This window comes from Choristoneura fumiferana, chromosome 18 (genome assembly GCF_025370935.1).
Source record: "Choristoneura fumiferana chromosome 18, NRCan_CFum_1, whole genome shotgun sequence".
NCBI classification, from domain to species: domain Eukaryota; kingdom Metazoa; phylum Arthropoda; class Insecta; order Lepidoptera; family Tortricidae; genus Choristoneura; species Choristoneura fumiferana.
In genome coordinates this window covers 4,277,678-4,289,071 of record NC_133489.1, presented here as the reverse complement: position 1 = coordinate 4,289,071, position 11,394 = coordinate 4,277,678, and the positions used below count along the sequence as shown (strand labels likewise).

At 41.0% G+C, this 11,394-nt stretch overlaps 1 protein-coding gene across 1 annotated transcript; it reads left to right on the top strand.

Moving 5' to 3' along the window:
* Positions 1–2,566: 2,566 nt before the first annotated feature.
* On the top strand, positions 2,567–10,805 carry LOC141438430 (uncharacterized). Its single transcript, XM_074102295.1, has 7 exons — positions 2,567–2,654; positions 3,230–3,352; positions 3,951–4,145; positions 7,331–7,606; positions 8,127–8,368; positions 9,067–9,217; positions 10,579–10,805. Exons 1-7 carry the CDS (start codon positions 2,573–2,575, stop codon positions 10,803–10,805), a joined length of 1,296 nt encoding a protein of 431 aa, XP_073958396.1. The 5' UTR covers positions 2,567–2,572.
* The last annotated feature ends 589 nt before the right edge of the window (positions 10,806–11,394 follow it).

The window sequence follows — 11,394 nt, the reverse complement described above, 5'->3', positions numbered from 1 at the left end:
AAATCTGACAGTAATACATAACATAATAATATCATAAATCTGTCCTTGTAAGTTGATAGATTTCAATTGTTAGTTAATTTGATAAAAAGTTTATCTGAAGATTACCAGTTATGTTATTTTTTTAAAGTTAGTTATGTATCTTACAAGATTTTTAACCTGATGAATGTCAAATATGACTTAAAATTTAAAAGAGATGGTTATTTGGAGGTTTTCAGGTTTTTTTTGTTATTTTTAAATTTCAGTTATGCATCTGAGAGAAATTATAATATAAAACATATTATAAATCCGTTTAATGATTGTTTTATTAACGAAAACCCATTTTATTCTCACGTTATATTTTCATAATCTAAGCGGAACAATTTGCCTCACGGGTGGAACAACTCGCCCCAAAGCGGGGCTGAAAGTTCCACTCCGAAATTTGTCAAAAAAAAATCTGTAAAAAAATAACTACTGAGATATTGGCCCAAATCACTATAATATTACAAAAACCGATAGACAACTCTTTGATATTTCCACATATCAAAAATGCATCCTATCATTTTCATAATGAAATTCCATGTTATTGGAAAATCGGCACTTGCAGCCCCCACCTCCCATAGGTGCGAAGGAGGGGTGGGTCATTTCATTGGTTATTATCAGTAGGATTATAGTTCAATGTTTTAGACTATTGCGGTCATTACTAATTTTACGATTTAAATTTGGGGTCAGTTCCGCGTACCTATATAGGTATATTTCGGCACAGTGCATGCGTCATGGTCGTCTCGTGACCATGGCGCATGCAACTGTGCCGAAATATCGAGCTTCTCTAAAATCAAGGTACGCGGAACAAAACCCGAATTTAAATCATAAAGTTAGGATTATAGTTAACAGCTATATTTTCATTTAAAAATTGAACTTCCAGCTTGACGCGCTATACAGCCCCATACACCATGACAGCGCAGCAGCAGCTCGCTCCATAGCGCGTCTCTACATGGCATTATTACGGCATTACACCGGAACCATGGATGCGGACATTGAGGTCACTGACGACCCACTAGTGATCGACTCGTCACCGGTCAGTTAGTGACACTAATGTCATTATCAGGGCCATAGTGTACTAAGCTGTAGCTACACGTAACTGGCACTACACCGGGGTTATGGACGCGGACATCGAGGTCACTGACGACCCACTAGTGATCGTCTCGTCACCGGTCAGTTGACTGAGACCAGTACGTGTCATTATAGGGGCCATATGTACTAAGGTAGCCATATGTGCAGCACTACACCGAGGCCATGGACGTGGACATTAGAGGTCACTGATGACCCATTGGGGCTAGCCATCGGTCAATTGACTGACACCAGTGTTATTGTCAGGGTCATATGTAGCTGTAGCGTACAGTAGGTACAGTACGTGCGGTACTAAGTATACCGGAACCATGACGTCACTGACGACCCACCACCTAGCGGGTCAGTTGAATACACCAGTATCATTATCAGGGCCACGTACTAAGCTGTAGCTATACACATATGTCTCTACGCGGGGCCATGGATACGGAAATCGAGGTCACTGACGACCCACTAGTGATCGACTCGTCACTAGTCAGTCGACTAACATCGGTGTCATTTTTCAATTAGTGTCAATGTATGTGCGTGTGTGTGTGTGTGTGTGTGTGTGTGTTGTGTGTGTGTGTCAATCAAGACAAGAGTATTAGATGGTAATATACTCGTATAATCATAATATTTGTCAACCAATCTAAGTGCAGAGATCTATTTATGCAATAGTTTGCCAATTTTTTCAGCGGGTCGCGAGGTTTTGGTCTTGAATTCGACTTTTTCTTTTTCTTAACATTTCAGATGCTGAAACGTTCCTCTGTCTCTCCACTTATAATACAGTTTATGTTGATTCTGACTATATCGCATATCACTCTGTTGCCATCCAAGGAACACGGACTTATACGGCACACTCAGGTAAGAAACGTTCTGTATGTTGACAGACAGATATTAAAAATTAAGTTTTTTTTATTGTGGTGTCAGAGCTAACTTTATACCAATTTTCAAGTTTCAAGGTCTTGACAGACGGACAGACAGACGGACAGTCCCGTTTGTGGCGCCTGAGGCAGGAACCCTGAAAAATTAAAAAACAATGCCGACATCCTCTTGTCCCAGGACCTCGCGTCTTAAACCGAGTATAACAAGCTTTGTCCAATTTTTTACAATAGACGGCATATAAATGTAAATGCGGCTTTAGATCTACGCCTAGGGTTCCAGTACGTATTCGGGTTTATTTCACCATGAGTGAGTCTCACGGTAGTTTCACGTTCAATGTTTGAATGTGTAGCGACTCCTAGCGCCATCTAGTGAGCAAATATAGAAACTCCGACTGAATCCTACATCACGCCTTCGAAGTTTCTCAACTCAACTCTCAACACCCGAGGCTCTTCCTCCGTCCCCAAGCATTATAACATCACCTGCCTGGAGAGAGATGGCTATTGGAGCCTCCCCAAAAATGTCTTTGATTTCAGGCCCACGCTACGAACTTCTCCCCGCGCAATACTGGATCGTCCTGTTCTGCTGCGACCTGATCCTCTACTGGATGCTGGTGGGCATCATGTCGGCAGTGCTATTCTGCGTTATGTACTTAGTTGCGCCTGTGCACTTCATGGACCGAGACTTGAGTAAGATCATAAATTACTTTGTAGACTCGAATTATTAAAAAGAATATGAAAAAATACAAAATTAAACGGTTCAAATCACGATTACGAACTTTCGGAGAACTTCCGCGCGAGCGCAGCGAGTGGAGCGGCGTGAGGCAGTGCGGGGGCGCTAACGTCGTGAACGCACTCGCCTATAAAAAGACCTGAAAAGATGGAAACTAGTCGGACCGTTTCTGACTTATTTTAGGTACAAGCTTTTATTTAGTTTCACCTGTCCCACTGTCTGTCTGTCTGTAATCAAATTTCGCAAGTTAAATTCGACCAACTTCCAATAGTTGGATTGACTTGAAATTTGGTATACTTATGTAAATTGCGTGACAGTACAGTAATTTGGCAGTCACATCCTGGTAGTCCGGCCAGGGTTGTCTCCGCAGGACGGAACTCTTAAACGGCTAAAGTATTCGCCGTCGGCGCGTGTACCACCTGTCCACAACGAGTGGACGCCGAAAGTCGAGGCAGTGCTGGTCGGGTGCCGGGTGGCTCTAATAAGCTGTAACCTTAGTTAGGTAGTCATTGTATTTTTCACTTGATTTCAGTTGTCATTCCGTGTATGCTGTTAATCTACGGGTTGAGCTGCGTACCGCAAGCTTACCTCTTCAGTTTGGGTCAAAGTGCCCCCCTAAATACAATGACGTTTATAATAATTAACATCGTTTTCGGTAAGAACCATTTTTTTGTTTTAGAAAGCATTTTGTTTCACCAGAATAATTGGGATCTTGGGGATTTTCAAAAAACTAGCCTACTCATTTCTCATAAGGCCAGCAATGCATCCGTAACTCAGCTTATGTTGTAGATGTCCATGTGCGCCGCTGATTACTTTCCATGAGGTGACCCGCATGCTCGGTTCCCCACTATCATATAAAAAAAAAAAACTAAATGTTTATTCTGCTAATGCCGCAAGGCCGCAAAGGGGTCTTTGACATATCACTTTTTTTAGGGTTCCGTATAGTCAACTTATAGTTTCGCCCTTATAGTTTCACCATGTCTGTCCGTCTGTCTGTCTGTCTGTCCGCAGCTATGCTCAGAGACCGTTAGTACTACAAAGCTGTAATTTGGCATGAATATACATATCAGTTACGCCGACAGTGGTAAAATAAAAAACAATAAAAAGTAGGGGTGTTTTTTTTTTCTCGACTAACCCTATAGTGTGGGGTATCCTTGGATAGGTCTGTTAAAACCTTGGGGGGGTTGCCTTAACGATTTTTTTTTAATTAACAGCGCTCTCAGAACAACTTACTAATAGATTGTATTGTCCAGGTGAAGCCACAGTGATAAGCCAGATATTTTACGGCGACGTGTACAACTACGCCGAGCGCCTGCTCAGCCTGTCTCCGCAGTATAACGTTGCGCACGCGTTCATCCGCATGACGCAGATCTTTGTCTACAACAGCGAGTGCGTGCTCTTCAACAACAGGGACTTGTGCTCGTCTAATATGCTGCATAGGTGCTGCCGTGAGTACAATATGGACAATAACTTATTGTCAATTTTTTTTTATCTATAGTCAATCTAGCCTGCCAGGTGGTCAGTTTTACCACCTGCCAGCGGTATACAGCCTAGTCCCTACAGTACCATCAGCCAAATAAGTGGTCTATAAATTTTTACACAAGTTCCTACCAAATGAATATATTGGCATTATTGTTTTATAAGATGCAATCGATTATCAACTTTAGGGTGGTAGACCACATATTTGGCTGATGGTGCCAGGTTTTTTGCTGACTGTTGCATTTTCCTGGAACCTACATATCGTCGGGGTTAGCGCAAATTCGCAGCAACTAGCTATAGCGTTGGATAATTCCGCGTTTTTGACAAATTTAGCCAATTTCCAATTTCTACTCCAAAGTCCTCCAAATCCTTTGAAATAAAACAAATATGAAAAGTTAAAACCATCCAGCGAATTTGCACCATCATTATATCGTCTGTATTTTTTTCGGAATTGAGTTACATGTTATTCGGAATTACCTAGTAAGGAAGTCACATCAGAATATACATTGCTCAGTTTCAGAAAAAAATACTGTTGCGTCTTTTTACGGATGACAACCACTGATGTATTAAACTGTAGATCCACAGTCGCGCGTCCGAATATGTCCGAGCCAAATGAGCGCCACTTTGGTAAATGTGGCCTTCTTTTTTCTCAGTACGTTGTTGTCAGTGCAAGCGTAACGATGCCCACGTGCGTCTTTAAAAAGTGCAAAAATCACTCGCGAAAACGGAACAAATCTGATGGAATATCATACTTTCAGCGAGTATTTGTTGTTTTTTCTATTAAATTCTAATAATCAGAGAGAAATATTGATTTAAATTAATTTTAAAGCTATTTCTAAATTGCTAATAAAAAGATAAACGTTGCCAGAATTCCACAACATTGACAAATGTCTTGTCTTTGTCACACGCACAGGAGAGCATATCAGTAAAACGAAACAGATAAACAACAGAACATGGAACAAAAGTTTAGTGGAGTTGCCGTCACTCTATTTTATTTACCGAGTCGCCTAGCAACGGGTAGCTATGTCGTTTGAATATTTACCTTGAAGTTCGCGATTTTAATTATGTTTTATAAAAGCTTTGATAAAATAATGTACTGACTGTCTGACTGTGTGGTTTATTCGTTTTTGTGCAAAATTAATAAAGCAATTTATGAACCACAAACCTCAATGAAGCCAACTTTGATAAAGCGCTCGCCAAATCTACACCGTATTAATCACTATGTTTACCTATTGTTTTTTACACTAAAGAAATCATACTAAGTATTTTACACTGTTTACAAGGTGTATAATGCAGTTTACAATTTATTCACACTAGTCGAGCTTCATTATTTAATTACACAACATACGAAGTCCGCCGAATTTCCCGCGAATGAACTGTGCTGACAGACAGCCTGCAATTTTTTTTGAGCTGCGCGCGGCGTGCGCTGGCAATGGTTTTAGAAGCAAACAGCCAGAACCAAGGAGGATGAGAATTCAAATTGTTTTTTATTCGAAATACTTGCACAAGTGCTTACATTTCGGCGATATTTTTAGAAGCTTTTCTGTAGCTTGCCCTGTTTGCTTATTTATTTATTTATTGTTTGTTTGGGTCAAATCTTGGAAGCTAAATTTGACCCACTTCCAGTGGTCCGATCGACTTGAAATTTGGCATACTTATGTAAATTTGGTGACAATACAATAATCTGGTAGTGACAACTTGGTGGTTCTGTCAGAATCGTCTCTGCAGGAGGGAACTCCTCAATAGTTAATAGTACCGACTTGAAATTTGGTATAGATATGTAGTTTAGACGACAATTCAAGTACAGTCAACAAAAAGTACATTCGGCAAAAAAGCTTGTATTAAAAATTAAATTTTTAACAAAAACTTATTACAAGCATTATATTTATTTGCAGTGTAATGTAACTATGTTTGCTCGGGTGGAATCTTTCAACTCAAATTTGAAGTGGATATCTTCAACCGATTGAGCTGAAATTTTACACGCTTGTATACTTAAATTCGATGACAATGCAATATTATTATAATATGGAGTTGATCTGATGATAAAGCTAGCGGGTGACCATAGGAACTCTGTGATAAACGACACGACAACATCGAGTTTGGACTCGTTTGTCGCTTGACGAGTACTTCGGTAACCAGGGCATAAAGTAGGTCTCTAGGTGCAGCGTTTTGGGCTGTGCGTGTGCGTTGATATATCAACAGTCAGTTAGTCAGTTTATTATTTTAATTTTATATATATAGACAGTGCCGGATTAGCCCATAAGCAAATTAAGCGATTGCTTAGGGCATCACGTCTTGGGGGCACCATAAACAGCACCAATTTTTTTTTGTTAGCACATAAAAGGTAAGGCTGTTTGAAAATCCGCTCGCTCGTGCCTCCCCATAATCTCTATCGTCTTTCATAAATATAATATTTCGTCGTAATAAATACTTATTTAAAATATCGATAAGGGGGCATCGGCGTGCATCGCTTAAGGCATCAAATAGTCTTAATCCGGCTGTATATAGATTATCTCGAAAACGGTAAACATTTGGACTAAAGAAAATTAGCTTAAAAGTTACCTTTTTTTTTTAATTTAATTGACAAAAACTTTTTATTACGAAAGTCCTCTCCGAAAGTCCGAATGCATTCTTTGTTCTACAACCTAAATTCGTCCGTCTTAAGAAACGTCAAACTCATCCAAGCAATCTTGCAACGTCGCCTTCAATGTAGCAAGTGAAATTAATCCCTCTGCCTTTTCTGATAAGGCTTACATTCATATTCGAGCATGCGTATGTGAAATTGTGGAGTTAGCTGTCAAGTGTCAAGCGTTGGGGAGTTTTGCCGCTAGCGAAATTCAACTGTAATACAGTAAAGACTAGGTTCAAATTTCGTCACGTATTCTTTCTATTTGTTTGTGTGGTGGGATCAGTGTTTCTACGCACACGTAAAATTTTTATTAATTGTGGAATATGGCCGCTAGCGAAATTCAACTGTAACTTAGTAAAGACTAGGTTCAAATTTCGTCACGTATTCTTTTAATTAATTTGTGTGGGTGATGATTTTATTTGTTACACAAACAAATAAATAGTTCGGACATTCTTTGATGGGGATTTTGTTTGGCAATGTGTATCTACAGTTTAATACATCAGTGATGACAACCTAATGTTACAGAAAAGTGTGGCATAATGGAGCCCTGCTTCGAGCGCATCTCTTACCTCTCCCGCATGGGCATCCTCGACGAAGTCATCGCCACCCTGATAAGTGGTGTCCTGTTCATCAGCCTCCTCGCCGTTTGGGAGTACAAGATAGTTCAGCGGTTTACATCGCGGTTCCTTGCGCGCTGGGTGTATCGCACGCAGTCAGTGCCGGTTGGAGCTGAAGGTGCTACTCGGGACTTACGAGACGTCAAAGCCAAGGTTTTAGAGATGAAGCTCAAGAGGACCATAGGTTTGTGTGGCGAAATTTGTGACTCTACTGATCATCATCATCATTATCATCACATTAGCCGTAGACGTCCACTGTTACGCACGTGTATATACGTGTACGCCTTCCCCCATAGGCCTCCAGTTGCTTCGGTTGGAAGCAGCCTGCATCCACCGTGAACCCGCGGCTTTAACCAGGTCATCCGTCAGCTTTTTAGTCGAAGCCCAGTAATTTAAACTCAAAATTTGCCATCGAGTCAATGAGCAGAGCACAGGATCTTAAGTGTTTGAAGGGCTGATGCTGATAGATTAGAATCAGAAATACAGAAATGCTTTCCAGACCCCGATTGGTCGATGTGGGGACGAATATCAAGTTCAAAGATTCCGTTATACCTATTCATAGCTACGTAGTCACAGGCACAGGTGAAGCATTAGCTTGTGCAATGATAACTGAAACCGTGTAAGAAAAACTGAAATTGTTGTCAGGTTTTTCTAACCTAACTAAGCAAAGGAGGTAACTTAGATAACTTCGACCGTTTCACTAGGTATAAAAAAGGACACGTACGGCGAACATCTCCTGGTCCACAATCTGACTCGGAGGGATTCCGGAAGATACATCCTCAGGAACATCTCCTTCGGGATCGGGAAGGGACAGGCTTTGGCAGTGGTCGGTTTGAAGAGGCACGGACGCCTTCGGCTCTGCGAGATCCTCGCTGGGTACCGGCTGCCTAGCGACGGGAATGCTTACACTATTTCCAAGTGGAACTTATTTACTAAGCCGGTTAATGTAAGCTAAATAAATTTGATAACATATACTGTCCCCAACTGAATCGTTACACTTTTCACAGAACTTGTTCGTAATCACTCTCAGGGGTCAGGTAAAAAGGGATCAAAGGTTCTCTTTGTACAGCGCAAAAGTTGAAAGTGAAGTCAGCTTACAGCTTTATAGCTCATTCTGTCATATAAATTTTTACTTGTAATGTTTTCGTAAGTAGAAGCACAAACAAAGAGATCTCTCTCTTCTCTACTCCAGGTACCTACGCCTGGAGATCGAAGTCTGAAAGTAAAAAAATTAAAGTTGCATCTAAAAATTTCGATAGCGCTACGTCAGACAAATCATGCCATCAGCGCTTGTCACTTATTTGGTTGTAGCGTAGCAATAGGTACTACCTATACCTACTTACAGTCGAGTTCATAAACATGTGAGCAAAAATTTGATCAAAAATATCTGAACACGACTCTATTGTTAACGGCGTAAAAAATTTTGATCAACTTTTTGCTCATAAGTTTATGAACTCGACTGTACCTGAGCGTAATGTGACGATCCCTTAATTTTATCTGCTCTCCCCAATTGCAACGTTTCGTGAGTCCCCCCATTTCTCCTACGATAGGAAGCTCTATATGTGCTTAATCATCATCATTCTAGCCTATGCACTGCTATGGCTAGGGCTTGTAATTGCTTAAACGTTATAATTTGACTGGCAGTATGCGCGAAACGTGTCCCTGTGCTGCTTTGAGAACACTCCGCTGCCGCCCTGGATGACTGTCTTCGACGCCTTGGTCCTGATTGCCGTGCTGCGCGGTGTCCCGAGGAAACACGTCAAAGAAGAAGTTCAAGAGCTCATAGACGCACTGGGTAGTGCCCGCTATGCATGTCCTGGGGGGTTACACCGAAATTCGAAGTTCGCATCATACAGTCCCTCTCACTCTCGTATTCAATAATATTAAGCGTCAGCGGGACGGCAAAATACGAAGTTCGAATTTTGCACATCGTATTATAATGGCCTGACATCGGCTGTACCTACCTACTGTGAGACGCGATTGGATGTATTACGAGTAATTATTGTTATTTTATTCTTGTAATTTTTTCTTTAATTTTGTACTGTAATTTTTAAGTAGGTAAGTATTTTATTTGTAATTATTTTATTTTGAAAAAAATACTTTCTACCAAGTTTCTTGCGGCGCATTATTTTTGGCAATAATGGTCTTTCCGAAAACGCTGGTAGTTTTAAAACCGGCCAAGAGCGTGTCGGACACGGCCAAAATAGGGTTCCGTAGACATTACGAAAAAATTAAGTAATATTTTTCTAAGGATTTCGTATTTTATACGGAATCTTCCAAGTTTAGGTATATTTAATACCTTAGGCTGCTATTTAAGAGTAAAACTACTAATAATTCTCAAGCAAACTTAGCCGTTATAGTTTTCCTTGAAAGTTTGATGTACTTACTACCATCCTGAATTATTTAAAAAAAAATTCCACCCACCGGTTTAGATTTTAGAGGGGGGGGGGGCTCGATTAAAATTAAAATTTGCACTATAAACATGAATATTTCGCAAAAAAAAATTCAATGAATCGAAAAATCGTCTTAGCAAACCCCTAATGGTTTTAAATGACCTATCCAACGATACACCACACTATAGGGTTGGATGAGAAAAAAAAATCACCCCCACGTGACACGTCTATGGGAGGTACCCTAAAAAAATGTTTTAAATTTTTTTTACTGTACCATTTTGTCGGCATAGTTTGCATATATATCCGTGCAAAATTACAGCTTTCTAGCATTGATAGTCCCTGAGCAAAGCCGCGGACGGACGGACAGACAGACAAACAGACATGGCGAAACTATAAGGGTTCCGTTTTTGCCATTTTGGCTCCAGAACCCTAAAAATGACGTGTAAAAGCGCCCATTGCGGCCTATTTACTGACTAAATCATTCGAATTTGAATTCAATTTAATGCAGGACCTTGGCGTGGCCAAGATAAATTTCGCGAAACCCTTTGAATGCACACCACATTATTAGATGACGGATTTTAAAATGAGCAAAAAAATAAGAAACTTCCAAGGCGCGAAGCTCCTTAGACCACGAGTCCGTGGGCCTACGTCGCTTACGCCTAGCGCCGACTTAATTAGAGTTGCGAGTTGCGACGTAAAAATGTTATTAGTTAAGTAGTTGGTACCTCAAGATTCTGTTGTAAGAGTTCTAACCCACTTCCAGAACTGCACGACCGAGCCAACATGGACGTCTGCCGTCTCCATTTGAACGAAAGGACTCGTCTTACCTTCGCGGCGGCTGGGGTGGGCGCGCCGCCAGTGCTGGTGCTGGACGAGTGCACGGCGTACCAGAAGTACTCCATCAACCGGGCCATGTACTACATACTGTACCACCTCAGGAAGCAGGGACACGCCATCTTTGTTAGCTCGGCGAGGTCAGTTGCGGTTTGACCCGAGTCTGTATTGTCTATAATGCGTAGGCGCAAGCGATTGCAATGAGGGCTATCGCGAATGAATTCGCCGCTAGAGGCGCTAGTGTAGCGTGAGGTCTCCGAAATGTCAAATCTCATAGTTTTTGGGTGAGCTACGCGGGTTTATTTATAATTAGAATAAATTTGTGAATATTTTGCAATATCTGAAACTAATTATGGCAAATATGCGTTGCGGGGCAATGAATGTCTGTGTTTTGAGACAGTTTTGTCTTTCGGAAACCTTTGTCCTCCCTTTTTTCCGAACAAAATGGGGACTATGCAACACTGTGGCATGCTCGATATTTTTATGGTACGGTTTTAAGTTGTATTAAATATGATTTTAATCTAAACTTTGTTTTCATGCCCGTAATAACAGACTTTGAAAGCCATACTTAAAAACCTCACGCAACAGTGCGCCATCTAGTGAGACAAGAAACGATAGCCCTCATTACCGTCTCTTTCTACTCTCATCCTAACCGTTTGACAGGGCTGGCCTTAGCCATCTAGGCGCCCCGGGCGAGTCATGCCTTTGGCGCCCTTTTATACTGGCCGTCAACAATATTCGTGTT

What these genes read in the sequence shown, in the direction of transcription:
- LOC141438430 (XM_074102295.1), top strand. Translation starts at nt 2,573, where the DNA reads ATGCTGGTGGGCATCATGTCGGCAGTGCTATTCTGCGTTATGTACTTA. An exon ending in TATTTACTAAGCCGGTTAAT is followed by an intron (nt 8,369 to 9,066) that starts GTAAGCTAAATA and finishes TTTGACTGGCAG; the next exon opens with TATGCGCGAAACGTGTCCCT. An exon ending in AGAGCTCATAGACGCACTGG is followed by an intron (nt 9,218 to 10,578) that starts GTAGTGCCCGCT and finishes ACCCACTTCCAG; the next exon opens with AACTGCACGACCGAGCCAAC.